The sequence below is a fragment of the Brassica rapa genome, chromosome A10 (genome assembly GCF_000309985.2).
Source record: "Brassica rapa cultivar Chiifu-401-42 chromosome A10, CAAS_Brap_v3.01, whole genome shotgun sequence".
Lineage (NCBI taxonomy): Eukaryota > Viridiplantae > Streptophyta > Magnoliopsida > Brassicales > Brassicaceae > Brassica > Brassica rapa.
The window spans coordinates 8733299-8754360 of NC_024804.2; the positions used below are offsets into that span (position 1 = coordinate 8733299).

The window sequence follows — 21062 nt, forward strand, 5'->3', positions numbered from 1 at the left end:
CTGGGGGAGTTGATAGACCATGAATTTGATCCATTTTTATCCATGGTTTATATGTGTTTTTACTAATAATTATTATATTATAGAGTCTATTTATTATATTTATAAGATCAGGAGTGATTGGGAGATAAGTGATGATTTTGGAGCATTCTGGAGATATTTGGAGCATTCTGGAGATATTTGGAGCAAACACTCGAGATGACCATCGGTCGACATTGAAGAGGAATAATCGACCAATGTTCATATCTTGACATCGATCGACAGGAAGCGCGCAGAAAGCCCGTTTGGTCACAACCGACTTGAAGCCCAAGTCTTCACCAATTTACAAGATTACCCTGACGAGTTTTAACCTAATTATATAAGTTTTGCCACCATGTTAGAGACAAAGTGTGTTTTTCTTGTTTATTATTTTCACAGCAAGGTTTTATAGGATTTTGATAGATTGGAGAGAAGATCCAAAGTTATAGTTTATGATTAGAACTCCATTAATATCTATTTACTATTCTAATGAAGTTTTCTTACCTAACTGCTGTTATGAATTGCTTAGCCATGTCTGAGTAGTTCCATTGTTAGATTTTAGGGTTTAAATAGGTTAGGAGAGATTAGCCCCAACTATAGATTGCTGAGTTGTGGTAATTATCATTAGGATTGTTCATTAATGTATGTCTCTGGATTAGCTACCTAGAACTTGCCCTAGGATTGATAGATAAAAGCGAAAGCTTCATTCTCATCCTGAAAACATTCTAACTGAGCTAAGTTTCTTGGTATGAGTAAGGCGAGAGCTGATCTAGTGAGATTAGTAAGCTATCATTCAACATGCGCATAAAACTTAACTAGAAGCGCATCGATCGATATCATTATTGAATAATAGATCGACGGAGCGAAAGGTGTATCGATCGATATCCCTATAAGATCATCGATCGATACTTTCTAATTGGTCGACATATGATAGTTGAGATCATTAGATCTAGTTAATAGACAAGTCTAAACATGCGAAAGCTGATAGACTTGTTGACTAAGTAGTTGAGCTTTACATTATCATGCATGCAACTCATTAGGCATCTGTAGGATTATAATCCCAAGTTTCCTGAATAAAAACCTTAAGTCTAACTATTTCCTTTTTAAGCACCAAAACCTCAACCGATCAATTGAACAAACACTTGTTCAATATAAAACTACAATTTACATTTAAATATCTAAGACCATCTAACTTAACAAATCATATTAGATTTCTTAGGTTCCCTAGCTCCATGTGAATTCGATCCCTAAGTAGTACAACTCGACCTCTTATTTGAGCGAGTATAAATCACCCCTTAGGATAATTTGAGTGGTATCAACAAGCAAAAGGGTAAGTCTGGGAGAGTTGATAGACCATGAATTTGATCCACTTTTACCCATGGTTTATAAGTTTTTTTAACTATTAATTATTATATTATAGAGTCTACTTAGTATATTTACAGGATCATGAGTGATTTGGAGATAAGTGATGTTTTTGGAGGATTTAGATATATTTGGACTAAGCACCTGAGATGACCTTCGAGTTCGACCATCGGTCGATATTGAAGAGGAATAATCGATCGATGTTCACATCTTGACATCGATCGACAGCGAAGCGCGCAGAAACCCGTTTGGTCACAGCCGACTTGAAGCCCAAGTCTTCACCAATTTACAAGATTACCCCTGACGAGTTTTAACCGAACTATATAAGCTTTTCCAACATGTTAGAGGCAAAATGTGCTTTCTTGTTTTACGATTTTCACAGCAAAGGTTTTGTAGGATTTTGATAGATTGGAGAGAAGATCCAAAGTTATATTTGTGATTGGAACTCCATTGATATCTATTCACTATTCTAATGCAGTTTTCATACCTTATTGCTGTTATGAATTACTTGGCCATGTTTGAGTAATTCCCTAGTTAGATTTTAGGGTTTAAATATGTTATGAGGGATTAGCCTCAACTATAGATTGTTAAGTTGTGATATTAATCATTTGACAATTAACTTTGGACATAAATATGTGTGATTTTTACCATAGTTAGAATGTTTATTCCAAAGTAACATGTCAATGTAATTATCGAATAGAAGAAAAAGCTTGGATTTTCCTTCAGGAAGGTAGTATCTTGTCAGAGCCGGTCTTGAAGCCGGTCTTGAAGGTAAGTAACAGAAGCAGCTGCTTCCGACCGACAAATAATAAATATAATTTCGGCCACATTTTAATAATTTTGTTTGTTAGTCGAGTTGGTTGTGATTACTATTACCATAGCAAAGGTTCAGAGTTCGAGTATTCCTCTTATCATAAATACTTTTTTTGATTATACTCTCTTGAATATGTCAATCTAAAGGCCTAGTATATTATTTTAGCTTCCAGCCCATTAAATAATAGGACCGGCACAGTATTTGTATATAGCGTCTTTTTTTTGTTGTACAACCCCATTTAATATGCAAAACTTATGCCATCTTTTACTGGTGTTTTTTTTCAATTATAATGCACTCTTTATTTGTACTGTTCATTTATGTCAAAATATACTCCCTATGTTTCATTATAAGTGTTGTTTTGGGTTTGTGCACACGGATTAAGAAAACAATTAATTTTATACATTTCCTATACAAAAACATCATTACTTATATACCTAACCATATTTCAACCAATAGAAAAATAAATTGATGCATAAAATTAATAAATTTTGCATTGAAAATTGAAAACGACACTTCTTTTGTAACGATAATTTTTCTCTAAAACGACACTTAATATGAAACGGAGTGAGTATATGAAAAACGTACATCAACAAAAGCTATATGAAAATTATACTATATGTATAGTGACAACATGAAAATTGTAATACTCCCACATTTTAATTTATAATGTAACTTTTTTGTTCTTTGTCAACGTTTTCATTTATTGATCAAGATAACCATTTTATAATATAGTTTTTCATTGTGCTTCTAGCATTCCTAGCTAATACATCAACTTCATTGATATATGATCTAGAAACATAAGAAAAAGAAAACCATTTTTACTTAAACGATCTACAATGTCCTGTACCATAGAGGTTGTCTCTATGTTATGGACTGTCTTTGATGGTTGTTACAGTTTTCCACTGATCCAACTCTTTTACCATTGGCTTGCAATCACTGAGAAAAGTAACTTGTTTGTATCCAAGCCTCCTGATCTGTTGCACTGCCATTAACAATGCTTGAGCTTCAGCTTCCACTGAGGAATTTGTTGGTTTTATCGAGGCAGAGTTTGGAGTTTTTGGACGCCTTCTTTGTTGTATAAGGCCCATCCAATACCTCCTACCTCATTTGCATTCTTCCAAGAAGCGTCCACTTTGCAATAATAAATTGAGTCATCTGGAAGTACCTTTTGTATGTTAGCACCTCTGACTTCTGTACTTCCTGCATGACTCTGAAGATGAGCTTCCATATCACTTTCTTGATTCCATTGGATCACCTTAATAGTGTGATATTTTTTTTCATTGAATAATCACACATGCACACTCATAGTCTGAATAAATCTATTTTTGTTCACAATCATGTTGGAAAGGTTTTTAGCATAAAGATATACAAAAGGAGTATTGATTGTTAACAAATTTAATTAAACAACAAATCACATTCAAATTCAATTTAAAATGGCATCTTAGAAGAGTGCATGACTCAACCTTTTTACCTCTACTAAGCAAAACCTTTTTGTGTTATGTGTTCACAGGCAAATGATAAGAATCATCACTACTACTGAAAAATAGTTTTTCCCTTCTTCTACATCTTCTCTTCAAGAAGACTTTTCTTCCTACATATTAAACACATGATTCAAAAGAAAATTTGAGATGCAACTAAGAACATGGAAACCCATTAACATATTAACATCAATTGAACATCTAATAATAAAAAGAAGTCGGTGAAGGTATAAAAACAATTTATTTAACGGAGAAAATGGTCTATGGCCTATGCGAATGTGTTTGCTTTTTCTTTAGCATGTTGGAAGCTTGAATAAATGAAATATGTTAATATAAATACGTTATATAATTACTGTTATATAAATACGTTAATAAAGTCTCCACCCGGCAATAAATGAAATATGTTTCCGGGTGGAGACTTTATTAACGTATTTATATAACAGTAATTACAACGATGTCAGTAATTAAATTTCATTTGATTAACATAGTTGCTGACAATTGTGAAAAGATTTAGGTTAGCTATACATATGATGTGGGGATTACGAATTCAGCAAAACCAACTAGATTTTTCTTTTTAAAAAATACATTGACTAATTAACGCATATCAGTACAATTTCTTGGTGAAACAAACATATAAGTTTTGTGGTTTCCGGTGAAGCGGCGTGATGTGACAGGTCTCCTTGGGACAGCGGCCTGACGTAGAGGAGATTGGATCCTCGGATACGGACTCTTGGTGACTCTCTGACAGGCTAACGGCTGGTTGAGGACGGTGGTTTGACGGTCAAGAGGAGGGTTTCTGGAGGAGGTGGAGGCGAGTGGGTGTCGGGAGCGGCTTAGGCTTATCCTCAAGCACGTTCCGAACCGGCGAAGCCTTCCAGTCAGGTGGTTTCTTCACTGATCTTGCACTAACTTGTTTTCTTTTCAGGTTTCGTAACGTTTGGGGGTGTCACCACCTTGTTTTCTTGGCCTTCCTTCTTGTGGAAGTGGTTATGCTTTCCAGTTGATGGTTCTGCGGGAGCTCCGACTAATGGCGATAGTTCGCTGAGGACATGGTGCCTCTTTGAGGAAGGTTTCGGGGAGTTTTTGTTCAGCGGCGGCTGTCCCTCTCTTTTGCTCTCTTGCCATTTTGGGGAGTTTTTGTTCAAAGTCTTCCGTTTGTTTGAACCAGTTTATATGTTTTCGGTTTTTTTAATTTTACTTTCCTTTTATGTCTTTTCAATTCCAGTTGTCTCGTTTGTAGAAAAAAACACAAAATATATTTAATACAAAAGCCTTTAACAAAAATCTTATAAATTTTGAAAATATGTTGATATATGAAAATGGTGCAACAAGCACCGCGTCACTGTTAACAATATTGTATATACTTATATTTATTTGAAATCAAGCATTGTTACTAATTTTTATTTAATAAAAAAAAAATTTCATTAACTTATTGTGATTTGAAAATATTTCTATACATTAGATACTTCATAAATACAAAACTTATTATATTTTTGTATTTAGTGAGAATGATAATTCTAATCGTAAGAAAGTTCGATAATAAATCACAAGAAAGTTATTGTGATATGAAAAATAATAATTTCATTAACTTATTGTGATATGAAAAATATATATATATCATATATCATATACTGTAGATATTTCATAAATACCAAACTTATTACATGTTTGTATTTGGTGAGAATGATAATCCTAATCATACAAAAGTTTGATTAAGAAAATCATGAGAGAGTGTATATATAGTTCTTTCAACTTTTGTAACTATGAACATAAATGTGTATGATTTTTTACCATGATTAGAATACTTATTACAAAGTAACATCTTAATGTAATTATCCAATAGAAGAAAAATCTTGGATTTTCCTCCAGGAAGGTGAGCAAAGTATCTTGTATAACGTCTTTTTTTGTATGACACTATTTAACATGCAAAACTTATGCCATCTTTTACTAGTGTTTTTTTCCAATAAGAATGCATTCTTTATTTGTCTTGTTCATTTCTGTAAAGCTATATAAAACAAAAATTCCACCAAAAAATCTATATTAAAATTATACTATATGTATGATTACTAACAATATGAAAATTACAATACTCCCGCATTCTAAATTTATGATGTAACCAATCACACTCATAAAATGGATACAAATATTATTCGTTCACAATCATGTTGGAAATGTTTTTAGCATAAAAGTACAAAAAAAGTTTTTGGATTGTTCAGAAATGTAATTAAGACAACAAATCATATTCAAATGCAATTTAAAAATTGCATGTCAGAAGAATGCACGAGTCCACTTTTTTTTACCTTTGCTTGCTTAGACACCATTTTTGTAATATGTGCTTAAAGGCAAATGGAAAAAATCATCATTACTACTCAAAGACAGTCTTCCTCTTCTTCTCCTTCCTCTTTCTCTTCTCTTCTAGAAGACTTTTCTTCCTACATAATTATCACATGATTCAAAAGAAAAATTGAGATGAACAAGTAAAGCACAATTGAATTTCATGCTCAGAAAGCATTTGATAGTAACACAGAAAGATTCCAAAGTTTGTAATTTCGAGTGAAGAATCAGTTTAATCTATTATACATGCTTTAGTTGCAACTTGCAAGTATTGTATATATTATATATAAATTTTGGGTTTAAGATTGATAAAGCAATTTTAAACCTTTAAAAGCATTTAAAAAATATTGACCTAAAAAGCAGTTTTAAACTTTCACAATCCTTAAAATTTATTCCTTGACCTAAACACTTTAAGAGAGAGAGAATGAAATGATTTACCTTTTGAAAGTGATGTACTTTTCAACCTGTGGTTTCTGCTCGGAGCTAAAAGAATACCATTTTTCATGAGGACATATGTCACTATAGCTTCCCAAATCTGCACACAGAAATAGAAGAGATTAAAGTCAGTACATACCCTTTGCCACAACAAACGGATAATTCCTATGTTTCTTTCACACCTTGAAGCAAAATGGTTGGTTCTTCATTGTACGACTTCAAATTCCAGAGAATAAGACCATTGTCTTCCAGTTCAACAGGGTTGGTTCTAAGAGCATCGTTATATTCTTGACCTATGCAAAACAATAAGATTAGGTACATTTTTATAAAAATCAATCACATGAGTTCAAATTTATACTTTTAGGTTGCATTTCTAATGCCTTTTTCTTTTCAAAATGAACTTCGTCAGATTCAGCAGACATTTGCGATATAATTGCAACCCGTTGTTCGATTGTTAATGCAACCCCATTATTATCTGCTTCAGTTTTGGAAAAATCATCTTTTATCTTCTGATACAGTTCTTTCTCCTACAACAGAAATGTTTTAGAATGAATCTAAGCGTTATTAAACTTAACTGTAAAAACCTAAGTAGATTTTTTATGGTTACCTTAGCTTCTGCTGCATTCAACTTTTCTTCTGCTCTCTTTTTCTTTTCAACATATTTAGGGTTTTCATGGTTATCGATGAAATTCCTCATCAGCCTGATAAATTTATCACAGCATTTAAGCCCTCTTATATATATGTATGTATGTATGTATGAATATGTCTCTATAACGTACGATATGCCAAGCGCTTCATCGCATAAATAATTCAAAAGCTTAAGCTTTTGTGATGAATCCATCTCCGCATACTCAGAAATGCCTTTATGAAACATCTCAGGAGGGAAGTCATCAAGCTTAACTTCTGATTCCGCAAGACACTCTCCAAGAATAGTGAACCACCTATCATCAGTGGCACTAATGCCAACCGATCTACATTTTATTTTAAAAATAAAAAAACTAATCAGATAACGTACACAAAATTTATTAGAGAAAATTTGATACTTTTCAAGAAAAACGATGCTTACATTTCTCCTCTGTCTGCTAGTATAAGAGTCAGTAACTGGATTATCGTCTGGGTAAGCATAGAATGCTCTTGGCTCGTGCTTCTTTCAGATAGAACCTCATGTACAACCGAATGAGCTTGCCCGTCCCTCAAACCCAGAGCCTATTCATAAAGTCATATGAAGTGAGAGGAACTATTAGTGATCTTTAATTATATTCAAAGGATGATACCTCTCTAAACGTTAAACAGAACTCTAAAAACTGAAGCACACTTCCAGCATTTTCAGGGTGCAAGTCAACACTTGAAACAGTGATTGATTGGATTCCCTGTGGTAGCTTAACCTCCGCAAGCTGAAACTCCTCTTTCTCCTTGAGAACGGGTTTGGTTCTTGCCGCAGCATTCTCCTCGCTGCAGCCAGCAGTTGAATCATTTATCCCTTCAGCACAATTCCCTTGTCCAATAACATTTTCCTGCAGATACCAATATCATCAAACAAGACATAAAAGCTATAATCGACACAATACAAAGGATCATAGCTTCGTACCGGTTTCACCTTCCCCCTGTAAAAGTATTTTTCAGAACCCTCTTTTTTGAGGAACTCAGAGACATTGGAGCAACCATTTTTCTTAGCTGTGGCTGTCAACATCCCAGTAGGCTTCTCACCTTTATTCTTCCTGGAAGAAAAAAGAAAACAAAATTTAATAAAAGTGCATATATATATATATAATGGATGATTTTGACTTACATGCACTTACTACAATTGCAAATTTTCCTACATCTGGGACAAACCCAATTATCATTCAGCGCAACCTCCTCCCCGATCTCTCCGTACCTATTAATTCGAGCCAATACATATCACTAGAGCTTGCACGTTTCTCATAACAAAAGACATAAATCTCAAAACATCAAAACCAAACCTGCTCAACAGGCACTTAGGACAAAACTTCAACCCACATGTCTTGGTTCCCTCCTTAGTCACGCAAGTTCCAACAGCATCCGATCTCCTGTGACGACACTGCAAAATAAAGACCACTTATCAAAATAAAACTTCAAATGACAAGACAAAAAGTTTAATCTAAACGCAGAATTGGACGAGTATCCATTTTAAGTTTCATCATAATATCAAAACAAAGACGAAGGTATATCACTTGGTGACAATATATCGCGTCTTCGATCGTTGCGTCAACAATCTGCTGGTTCGTGCTTTCCATAGCCATACTCTAAAAAAAAGTTACTCACAAACTTGAAAACAAGTCCTTTTTTTTTCTCTCTGGAAAATCTGATGTTTAAGGCTTGGACTAGTTAAATTCAGAGTATATAATTTTTTTAGATTTTAGGATAATATTTGTAGATTACTTTCCTTTTTGGCTACCGAAAACATTTTGAAGGCCAATAATTTAAGATTACATTTTTGGAAGCTGTATCCTCATAAGTACAGTAATTCTCTATAAATTAATAAGCGATAAATTGATAGACACTATAAATTACTAATTTTCCTCAATCTTAAAGTGAATCAGTTCAAAATATAACACAAATCGATAAAATATTAATATAATAATGTTTACAAGCTTCTATGTAAATATATAGTCTCATTAAAATTATAAATTAATAATCTGTTTATATATATATTTTAGATAAGCACAAATTAAATATTATATTGTAGGTTTTATATTCACAACAAAATACCTCTATTTTTTCATAAAACTTCAAATATATTTTGATAATATTTAGTAAAATTATATCGAAAGCACATTTAAATTCTATAAAACATCAAATATTCACCAAATCATATAATAAGACAATATGAAAGTCAAATTTCTAAACTTTAATTAATGTATGTACAGTCAAATCAAAGATTTTATTAAGTTATAGATTTATTAGTTATAAAAAAGATTTCTTTTTTAGATTTTTTCTATCTTTGAATATTTTTATTAAAAATTACTCACAAACTTGAAAACAAGTCTTTTTTTTTTCCCTCGAAAATCTGATGTTTAAGGCTTGGACCAGTTAAATTCAGAGTATATGAATTTTTTAGATTTTAGGATAATATTTGTAGATTTCTTTCCTTTTTGGCTACCGAAAATATTTTGAAGGCCACTGATTTAAGATTACATGTTTGGAAGTTGTATCCTTAATTATACGTACAGTAAAACTCTATAAATTAATAATCGATAAATTGATAGACACTATAAATTAATAATTTTCTTCGATCTTGAAGTGGGCTAGTTCAAAATATGACACAAATCAATAAAATATTAATATAATAATTTTTAGAAAGTTCTATGTAAATACATGGTCTCATTAAAATTATAAATTAATAATCTGTTTATATATATATTTTATAGATAAGTACAAATTAAACATTATATTGTAGGTTTTATATTCACAACGAAAATACCTCTATTTTTTCATAAAACTTCTATATATTTTGATAATATTTAGTAAAATTATATCGAAACCACATTTAAATTTTATAAAACATAAAATATTCACCAAATCATATAATAAAACAATATGAAAGTCGAATTTCTAAACTTTAATTAATGTATATACAGTCAAGTCAAATAATTTCTTATTTTATAAATAGAAATATTCAAAGATAGAAAAATCTAAAAAGGAAATCTTTTGTTATAAATTAATAGATCTAAAACTTAATAAAATATCATAGTCTCAACATTATTAATTTATAGTTTTTAATGTATTTCATACACATAAGTAAACTTGTGAATCACAAATTTTTAGTCCAGTTACTGACTATTAAATATTATTTCTTTTGAACATGATTAAGTACTTGATTATTTTTGCTATTTGAACTAGTCTTGCGGTTACACTTTTTTTTTTGTTTATTCGGTCAGGCATTTTTGGTTTGTTCACAGTATCACTGAAGTGAACCAGAAAAAATTCGTTTGGTTTTCGGCTAATTTTGGTTTTTACAATTTTACCCAAAGTAACTGAATTTCTTCATCTTAACACGTTTTACACATCCATTGCTGTCCTACCTAAGAGACAACCGGCTGAATACAAAACGGCAGTTCACACACATCTCATCACACCATTTTTCACACTCTTCCTCTTCATCGTTCAACACTTTAGGACCAACCACACAACACATAGTCTGAACCTAGCAACCATTTATCTAATCCGTTTCATGCATCTAATATCCTAGTACGCAGATCTGAACAACATGAACAAGGAACACCGAGCAGCAAAAACAACAACACCACACGACATCTCAGCTCGGCTGGAGGGGATGGACGACCGGAAGCTATCTGTTGATGTCATGGCGGTCCGGCGGTGAGGGGAGAGAGACGCCGGCTCGGGCGCGAGGAGAGAGGGACACACAAGAAAACGAGAAAGAGAGGCCGATGAGAGAGAGAGAGAGAGAGAGAGAGAGAGAGAGAGAGAGAGAGAGAGAGAGAGAGAGAGAGAGAATATATGACGGCTAGGGTTTCTAAACTCTCTCTCTCTCTTGTTTCTAAACTCTATGAAACTTGCAAGGTTTTCTTTGGTTTTCTGATGGGGAAGAAAAGAGATGGGGAATTTCTATTTTCAATAAAAAGAAAGGAAAACCCTAGGTTTATCCCTAATGGGACTATGCTCAGCGGGCTTCCTTTTAATCCAAAGTTAAATTTGGGTTAAAGGTTTTGGGCAGTTACAAATCTTCCATTATTCACTACAGGAAATATATGGGTAGTAAGAGCATCTCCAATGTAAAACTCCATTTTTTCCTCCAAAATAGAGTAAAAGTGAAAATAGAGTAAAATTGCCTCAACCCTACTTCATTTCCCACTCCATAATAGAGTTATGAACAAACAAAAAAGAGATTACTCTATTTATGGAGTAAATTTCATTATGGAGTGAGATATGAAGTTGGGTTAGAGCATTCTTTACTCCATATTCACTTTTACTCCATTTTAGAGGAAAAAATGGAATAGGAATGGAGATGCCCTAATAGCGGCCGGAAAACACTATGAATTCTAGCCGTTCTGACAGCACCCGTTATAATAGGTCCGACACTTTTAATAGTGGTTTTCTTGTATGCTATAGTTAAATTAGCAACGATAGCTAATGTTTCGTGCTATTAAATTATTTTTAAATTCTCTTAAAATTTTATTTTAAAAAATTATAAAATCAAACTAATTTTAAAAAATAAAAAAAAACTACACCTAAACATAATTAAATAATTCAAAATTGAATAGAAAATTAATTGATAATTAAAAGGTAAATTTTATTTATTAATTAAAATCAATATACAAATAATTAATGAATACATTAAACGAAAAATAAATTAAAACATTATACCAAAACATAATTAACCTAAACTAAGCCTCTGCCTGCAACCCTAATTCTCCGCCACTAGCCTCCAGCCTCCAGAGCATCCACCTCCTGAGTGTTGTCGTCGCATCACCTAGTCACTGGAGTTGACTTCTATCGAGTTGTATGCTACAGCCATCAGAGGGATACTTGTCGTTGTTAATAGAAGACCAAAAAGCACCTCATGAACAAGCTTGTAATAAGAACACAAAAAAAAAAAAACTTACATCTATTTGTGCTTGGATAAAATCTGTTTAAAGGCAGAGTCTTGTAGGTATCTTTACCTCGAACAGGAACAATACTTGTCCTCCTCCGCCGTTGAATTAAGAGAGAGATAGAGAGGACGGTGGTCTGTGGGAGAGATGGCTATATCAAGCAACAACTAAAGTCTGGTAGTATCAAGAGACTTTCCGTCCCTCTTGTGTCATCATTCAATCCATCAGTTTTTCCTTTTTGGTGAGTTCATATCCTCTTAGTCCGGCTGAGTGATCATTCCCTTATTTAAGGCGTATCAAGTGGTATCAAAGTCACTCAACCGGTACTATCTATCCATCTTCTCATCTTTCATTTTCTAAACACTTCATCTTCTTCTTTTTATCTCAAATTTGGGCCACTACCTTACCTACCGCCATTCTTCTTTAATAAAAAAAAAGAAAAAAAAAAGAAAAAAAAAGAAAAAGATCTATCAAAGAAAAAAGAGAAAAACAAAAGTTTGATTTAATTGGCTAGGTGGTGGAAGAGAAATTCTGCTGGCTGAGGAGAAATCCAGCCTAGGAGTAGTTAATACGGATTTCAAAACTAATTATCTTATCTTCCTATCTTGTGTTCATCTCTTGTTTGCTTGGAGAAGCCATTGAGTTACTTGATTTGTTCTCTTAGAAGTTTGAGAGGAAATTCTTGAGTGACCACTAAAATCCGAAGAAACACTTGTGTGGGAAAAAGATGTTTGGACTTCACAAGAAGAGTAGCAACAAAAAATCCCAACAGCAAACTATCTTTAAATCTTCATCTCGAAATTTGTTGAATATTTTTGATAATTTTGTTACTGTGCAGTAAAGGCCAACCCTGAGAAGACCACATAAGATGCCAAACAAGAGGTGCAAAGTGCAGTTCAAAACGTCTAGAGATGAAGCTGATCAAAGGAGGCGATTCCTTCAGTTTGATGTGCAAGAGTTTTGTGATAACTTTGAGAAGCAGATGTTGAAAACCCTTAGGACGCCAGCAAGATCCAAAAGAAGATCACAACCACACATTCACCAGTAGCTGAACCATCAATATTCATGAATGAAGAACCCAAAGGTAAATCTGAAAACAACCTTGAAGATTTAAAAGATTTTTCATATTTTTTACCAATTTTTGATGAATATGATGAAGAGCTGATTGAAAGTTTGATCATTTGTGAGGATGAATGTGATCTTCCTTCTCCAAAATCTGATTTTATGTTTGATGATGAAGAGACCAATGGACTAACTTGTTTCGAACCGGGGCATCCGAGTAGTCTTGTACTATTTTCACAGGATTTTGAGGAAGAGCCATTCGACTACTCGCATCAAGAACCGCTTCTTGGCACTAGGAGACCCATGGACGATGATCTAGGTCCCATCTTTGATGAGAAAGACGAACTGGTTCAACCTTTGAAGCAGAAGCACCAAGCATAACATCCATCATCATGGAGAACCAACTTTGCTTTGATCCCGACACAACTCCTACGCCTTTGTCCACAGATATTCAAGAGCACTGTGAGAAACTTGATTTGATTAATTCTCTGCCTGAAATGTTTGTTAAGATCAATTCGGAAGATGTTAAACGTTTTAGTTTTGACAAAGTTAAAGAATTTTGTGTTTCAAACTCTATTTTTGAAAACATGATTAACTTTTTTCAACTGTTTGAACCTGATAAATTTTCTGATCAAAAACATTTTCAAATTGGCAATGACATCAATTCTAATCTTGTTTTGAGTTTTGATCAGTTTTTGAAACATAGCAAGGGTTTTGATCATCTTGAAAAATCACTAGAGCTTGGTTTGCAACAACCTGTTTTTTGTGCTAGAAAATCGTTTGATTCATTTGTCTTCAAAGAAAATGGTTTTGATCTGAGTTTTTATAAACATGAACTGATCATTGGTGATTTGTTTGCATCCACTTGTGCCTTGGACGAACTAATGATATTAAGACTTTGCTAGAGCAGAAATCACCTAGAGTTGAAACCGATTTTTGTGATTCTGTTTTGAAGCTTGATATTTTGTGTTTTGAAACTGATATACCTTGGCATGTGTTGAGATCATTGCTTAATAATTGTTTTGTTTTGAGCTTTGATGATACTGTGGTTTACAACACATTCTTTGAAAAACATATTGAGCCTTTGATAAGTGATTTTCAATCTGAACTTACTCTTTTGTGTTATGATTTTGAGAAAGATAGGCATATTTTGAAAATGTTCAATACTATTTTGTGCCTTGATACATTCTGGCCTGTAATGCTTACTTTGATGTGAATTTTGAAAGGCTGAAACGTGTGCTACATGTTCTAGGTATGATCCTGGTGTTCTAGGAAAGAAACTTTGCTTTCTTATTTGAACAAGTACATGTTGCACAATGATTCTGGTATTCTAGTTTCTATTTTGAGTGTCGAGGATAAACGGGTCCAGTCTCCAAGAAGTGTCAGGAAAAGAAGCATAGGCCGTGCTTATCAGTTTGAGATTTAGAGATGCATGTACTCGAAGAAAATGGCATCAAAACTGCAAGGAAGTTTCTTTCCAAAATTTTCCTTCGCTAAGTTGTACATGTTTTTTTAAATTCTTTTTGTCTGATTCATTTCCGTCTGATACAGGTAAAATGGATTTGAGGTCAAATCATTTTCAAGAGGGAGGGAATGATGCGCCTCCGATCGTAGACCCGATCCAGGATGATGTGACCATGGCTAAGACATATGGTTCTTCAACAAAGTACAAACCATGATGGATTAATGGCGAGCATACTGATCTAAAACCAGTTGAAGTGAGAGTAGATGAGCTGGATGAGCTGAGTGAGCTAAGTGACACTTCTTTGGAGCTGGATGAGCTAAGTGACACTAATTTGGAGCTGGACGAGCTAAGTGACACTACTTTGGAGCTGAGTGAGCTAAGTGACACGAGCTGGTTTAGCTGCTGGGCGAAATGAGCCTTATTGAGCTCAAGGAAAAGTTCATAAAAAGTGCAATATGGGTTTGTTTCTTTCCAAATCCGACCAGCCCTTTCCTCAGTCCATTCCAAGCTCATTTTTATCGAGATACCAAGAGGGAGTCAACAAATAAGTCATGGTCGTGGCTTGCCAAGAGTTCTTCAAAGACTAGTCAAAATTAAACTTCTCGGTTCTATAAAAGTCTTTAGTCTTAGTCTTTGTTTATGTTTTCTAAATTCTAGTTTTCCACAATTTATTTATGTCTTTCTTTGACCATTGCTACTATAAGTATGTAATCTCATTCCATGAAAAAGACAAACTTTTTTCCCTTTTATTGAGTTTATCTCATTTGTTCTTTGTAGAACACTTCTTGTTTCTTTGTAAAACAAATATCAATGTATAAAAATATCAGAAGAACCAATACCCATGTGGATGAGCAGGTCAATCTTTTTAATTAAACGTTTTGATATATTTATATAATATTATAAATTATTTAGAAAAATATAAATCCTACTATAAATTGATTGAGAATACACATAAATGATTTTTTATTACGTGTTGATCATAAATAAACTCTTCAAATTGTTATAATTTGATTGACCGATGATTTTTAATTTTATTTATTATAATTATATCTAAAAGGAATAATTCAATTACCACTTTCCAAATAATCTACATAATATTAGAAATAATTATTTATGGTAACTAATTGTTGAAACTATGAAAGAGTAATAATGCGATCAATTTTTTTATATATTTATAAATTACATAAAATAATAAACAAAAATGTTTAGTTGAATTGATATAATGATTTTATATTCGTATAGAAAGAATTATATGTGTATATAAAGTATCATAATAACTATTAATGTCTAATAATTCAATGCATGCTTTATAAATCATTTATAAGATTATATATACATTTATAAAATTACTTATATTGGCTTATCAGATGTTTTAAATTATTATAAGAGGTTCTAAGTCATTTATAGAAGCTTATACATTAATTTATAAAATGTATTTTGAAAATTTATCCTCCTATTACAATGTTTTGAATTTTTTCATTTTTAATGGTAAAATTTCTCAACTATGTTTACTTAGTGTGGAAACCCTTAAACTAAAGATTTACCGGTAGTAATGGTAATTATGACATGTTAGAGTTTAATTCATTAAATAAAATTAGTTTAGGGGGTTTTTCGTTAAATACTTAGTTTGAGGGTTTTTACCCAAAACAAACTTAATTGTTGGGTTTTAACGTTAAAATTCCTTATTCTTTCCTTATTATCTACTAGGATCGGTCCGCGCTACGCGCGGAATGTGATGTATTTGCTTTTGTTAAAAATAAAAAATTGTGTAATTTTGATAAGTATATTGTTTTCTTTTATTAAGCATTAACTTGTTTTTTTTCTTAACTTTTTAAATATTTATTATGTTGCAGAATAGTATAAGTTAAAAATTTCCCTATGCACCAATTTTTCGAATAATCTTTGAAATGGTAATTTAAATACATATTTTTACTGCTAATATGTTTCTTAATAAAGTTTAAAAAAATTAGTATATTTTCTTTGATATTTTTGAAGAATGAATTTATAAATATATTAATATTATTTCACTCACAAATCATTGATTTTGAGATTATTAGAAATAAGTAAAGTTTAAATATATACATGAAAATATATTATTTTTTACATAAAAATATTGTATCACCTTGTATTATTATTTTTCTTTAGAAAGACTTTGCAATATTAGAAAATTTATTATATTTTGAAATTTAAATGTTTAGTTACATTTATTATCTTTTGAAACTTTAATTATGGTTTTGTTTTGTTACACACAATTTCTAGTAGATAAACAGAAATATAATTACATACTTTTAAATTTTTAGTGGCCGGTCCACGCTATGTGCATAATGTAATTTATTTTTATTTAAGTTATATTTTTTTGTAAACAAATTTTGTTTGTTCGTTAAATTTACAATGGATATTTTGTGATGGTTTTCAGTTTATGTCTTTTTAAGTTACATTAAGATACCAATACTACAAATATTTAAGCGTGAAGTACATTATAACTTGTGATTTGTTGGTATTTCTGTTTTTTTTTGTTCTTTGTCTTTATAATATATGGTGTGTTATATACTCTTGATCTTCTGTGGGTATTGTAAATTTTGTTTATGTAGATTTTTTATTTTGTTGGTTGGTAATTTGTGGGTCCTAGATTTGTCTAACACATGCATGTATATGTTTCTACTATTTTTTTAATAATAAATAATGATCTATTGTAAAAAATTCTCTTAAAGTATTATTTAGGATTTTAATTATTTATTGAAAATAATTGCCTTCACGTTAGAAAAAGATAAAAAGAAACGAATTGTTTTCATCCATATATTTTCATTTTTGGTGTGTGTATATATAGCTTACTTGGAAACGTCACCAAATGTAGTCTAACAAAATCTTTGAAGTATTTGAATTTTTCAAGAATCAGATGAAATATAATCTGACAAAATTGCATTGCCGATGGCTCTTTCAAAAGTAGCTTGTTTCTTCCATCTATTCCAACCACTCTTCAGTTCTTGGAAACATCTTTCACTCAAAGCTAACATATAACTTAGTCAAAAATATTAATTAACTAATTAAAATGGAAAAGTTGATATATTAACTGCAGCAAAATTACATGACACCAAGCATAAAGTATCAAAATAAAAGAACAATATGAGTTTGGTGTCAAGAAGGTTGCTAACACAATTCAAGCAGACAGTCTGGTCATGTTTTATATATTAGCGATGAAAACATTTGTTTAGAATGGAATAAAATAATGAATTCAAATACTACATTAGAGCTACAAATAGTATTACAGTGTGATATTTTATTTTTTAATTGTGATACAACTCGGTTTGTTGTGTGACAAATAGTGGGAAATATTTGAGGAGCTTGACCTTCTAACCTTGAAGCTGGAAAATGATGAATAGTTTTATGCACGTCTGATGCATGTATCTCAGAGACTATAATATTGATCATAACCTTTTTGAAGCTGGAAAATGTTGAATAGTTTCATTAGCAAACAGTTCATGCATTTCTTCAGGTTTATGCGTTAAGGTAGCTTACTCTAAAGACAACTCTATCGTATGTCGTAATTTATGTTAAGACACCATGCAGGAAGACACTGTGAGATATATTTGCAATCTCCTTTTCTTTCCTTATCCAGAGCGTTGACAAAGCAAATGGCATATATATATTTTCAAATCAATGGGAAAATAATTAGTAACTAAAAAGGAACAAAAATGTTATTTTAGTATACATGGTAACCACCAGTTAATGAACTCTACACCTCTAGCTGCAACTTCGTCTGGGGAGACTCGGCTTCCACAAAATATCATTGTAACTTTCAAGCATAAGAATCTTTCTAACAATATATTATCGCTAGAGATATTGATCAGATGTAACCAGTATGATGTTCTTACGTACTGTTGAAAAACGATTGCGGGAAACAGAGCCTTGTATTCTGTAACGCTTCTTCACCTGACACATGGATGATCACTCATAAAAAGGCTTCAAATAATGATCAATCTTAGCTCACTATTAAGAGCTAAATTAGTTGTGTACCATAGTTTCTCTGCGTAGCTCAACATGAAGGAAAGTTGGGCTGTTTAAGCATGAAATGGAAGGACCGTCGCTGCTCCCAGCTTTGGCCACCATAAGCGCTGCTGCATCCACTCCATTAGTCTATTCTCCACCTCCAAATAAACCAACAGCAATTTATATAATTCTACATTCAATGAGTTTTACTTACTATTGTTTCAGAGGCTAGATTCAAGAAAACATGCAATAAGAAGAAACACAATTCAAAATGATTTTCTTACTCTATAACGATGTAGTCACTGGCATTTTCCTCGAACGCATCATAGAATTATACCAGATCGTTGTATCCAGATAACCCCCGTAGGTTTTAACTTATCTTCTCACATCCTCTATAGATATTGCAGTTGTCATCTGCCAAACAAAAAAAAAACGGATGAGCAACAGTCTATTATGAATTAAGCTAACACTCAAGTAACTTGACTGCATCTTACGAAATCACATAAGGAGCATATCGGGTGAGTTTAAAGCATTAGATAAACATAGTGTATAAACAAAGTGTAGATTACACAAATCAAAGAGAGCCTTACTTACAATCTATGAAACTCTGACCTTTTGGTGAGACAATTGTTTAGCCCTTAGTGTCTTCAGCAATCTTGCGAGAAGATCGGAAAACTTGAGATTTAAGATCAAAAAACTTAAAACTTAAATTATTATTTTTTGAGATTTAAGATCAGAAAACCTTGGCATGGAGGAGAAACATATCCACTCCATCAACTCCCAACCGCATTTGACGTTTGCTTCCCAAAATCTAAGCAGCCCTCCGGTCTTTCAATCACGAATAAGAACAGATGGATTAAACTGACACAATTCATCGGGTCTTGTAGAGCAATTAAGTACATAAACTTGACACACAATATATAGATATATATAGAGCCAATAAGTGAAACTTACCTGCAAGAGTCAATCATTGTGTGTTATCAAACCATCGATAGCCACAAAGTATAGCCATGTGTGTGTATTAATATATGAGCGTTGATTCAGTTTGGTTTAATGTTGGTTCAATATAGATTGTATTCGGTACATGTATAAACCGGGTTTCAATACTATATAATGTAAACGTTGAATCATTGATGAAAATAACAGAAAGATATTTCTATTTTGAGCTTCTTCTCTGATGAGCTTGAGCTCAACTAACATGGTATCAGAGCAGTGAGGCTCAAACCTCACTCGATTCTGCTCACGTTTTTTTTTCTCGCTCAACAATGGTGATCGCAAGGAGAGTTGGTCGTCGTTCTGGTCGAGCAGCGGCATCGGCGCGGAGATCTGCAGATCCCGAAGTTTCGCCGCCAAATACCCCGATCGCTCCATCCGAATCGTACGATAGCATCCATTCTCCCTTTCACCTAACCAACGGCGACAATCCAGGTCTTTCGATCATCTCTGAGGTGCTTGATGGTACGAATTACGATAATTGGTGTATAGCTATGAACATTGCGTTAGATGCGAAGAACAAATCAGCGTTTATCGATGGATCATTAGCTAGGCCAAGTGATTCTCATTCTAGCTTCAGGATCTGGTCTCGTTGCAACTCTATGGTGAAATCTTGGATACTAAATACTGTTTCGAAACAGATTTACAAAAGTATTCTCAGATTCAACGATGCTTCGGAAATCTGGAAGGATCTCGCCACCAGATTCCACATCACAAATCTTCCGCGTTCGTATCAGCTATCTCAACAAATTTGGTCGTTGCAGCAGGGCTCTATGGATCTAGCTACCTACTACACAACTCTGAAGACCTTATGGGATGAGCTGGATAGTGATAACTGCGTTGATTCTTGCCACAACTGTGACTGTTGCAAAGCTATGAACAAAAAGGCTGAACAATCTAAAATTGTTAAGTTCTTGGCAGGCTTGAACGAGTCTTATGCCATCATCAGGAGTCAGATTATCATGAAGAAAAATGTACCTGATTTGTCTGAGATATATAATCTTCTGGATCAGGATTTTAACCAGAGGAATCTCAGTTCTCTTCAGAATGCTTCTGCATTCCAGGTATCATCTACTTCACAAGTTCCTGCTGTGGTTTATGCGACTCAGTCAAACTATCATCATCAGAAACAACAAAAGCCGATATGTACTCATTGTGGTTACACTGGACACACCACTGATACTTGCTACAAGATACACGGCTATCCGATTGATTTCAAGCATAAACATAAGAATAAGACAGAGAAGATTACTCCTTCAGCAAAGCCTACAAGCTACACGAAGCCAGTGGTCGCTCAACTTGCTCTCGAGGAATCTGAGATCAACGGGAATAACATTTCTCATATGGTCAACAGTTTGACAAAGGATCAAATTCAGGGGGTTATTGCGTATTTCAACTCCAAGCTGCAACCTTCCAACCTTCAGTCTACTGCTTCCTCATCTGGTGCCACCATTACTGCTTTGCCTGGTATGGCCTACTCCTCATCTACTCTTAGATTTGTAGCCATCTTGCAGGCAACCAGTAGTATTTTGGGTTCTTCTTCA

General features: G+C 33.0%; 1 protein-coding gene and 1 long non-coding RNA gene across 8 annotated transcripts; both read right to left on the minus strand.

The window, feature by feature from the left end:
* Window positions 1-50: 50 nt before the first annotated feature.
* Window positions 51-12855, minus strand: LOC103833478. Of its 3 annotated transcripts, XM_009109563.3 has the most exons (12): window positions 8631-10859; window positions 8400-8497; window positions 8228-8314; window positions 8027-8156; window positions 7713-7952; window positions 7505-7644; window positions 7218-7409; window positions 7046-7139; window positions 6797-6965; window positions 6621-6731; window positions 6442-6538; window positions 51-6101 (listed from the first exon to the last, which is right to left on the minus strand). In XM_009109563.3, exons 1-12 carry the CDS (start codon window positions 8697-8699, stop codon window positions 6035-6037), a joined length of 1494 nt encoding a protein of 497 aa, XP_009107811.1. In that variant the 5' UTR covers window positions 8700-10859; the 3' UTR covers window positions 51-6034. The 3 variants fall into 3 exon arrangements, with proteins under 3 accessions (XP_009107811.1, XP_033137966.1, XP_033137967.1); XM_033282075.1 differs by having other exon boundaries at window positions 7046-7409; window positions 8631-10864; XM_033282076.1 differs by having other exon boundaries at window positions 7046-7409; window positions 8238-8314; window positions 8400-12855.
* Window positions 12856-16872: 4017 nt separating this feature from the next.
* LOC103832589 lies at window positions 16873-19548 on the minus strand. 5 transcript variants are annotated; one of them, XR_004452280.1, is made up of 6 exons: window positions 19480-19548; window positions 19268-19353; window positions 19120-19180; window positions 18553-18939; window positions 18055-18468; window positions 16873-17980 (listed from the first exon to the last, which is right to left on the minus strand). It is a non-coding gene; the product is annotated as an uncharacterized LOC103832589 (long non-coding RNA). The 5 variants fall into 5 exon arrangements; XR_004452281.1 differs by having other exon boundaries at window positions 17045-18468; window positions 18553-18683; window positions 18810-18939; XR_004452282.1 differs by having other exon boundaries at window positions 17045-18468; window positions 18553-18715; window positions 18810-18939.
* Between the last annotated feature and the right edge of the window lie 1514 nt (window positions 19549-21062).

Bases quoted from the DNA above. Each gene is read 5' to 3' on its own strand.
- LOC103833478 (XM_033282075.1), bottom strand. From the start codon at position 8,699: ATGGCTATGGAAAGCACGAACCAGCAGATTGTTGACGCAACGATCGAA. The intron at 7,410-7,504 runs GTAAGCATCGTT...AATAAAATGTAG, and splicing joins CTAGCAGACAGAGGAGAAAT to ATCGGTTGGCATTAGTGCCA. The intron at 6,732-6,796 runs GTATAAATTTGA...TGTTTTGCATAG, and splicing joins ATTAGAAATGCAACCTAAAA to GTCAAGAATATAACGATGCT.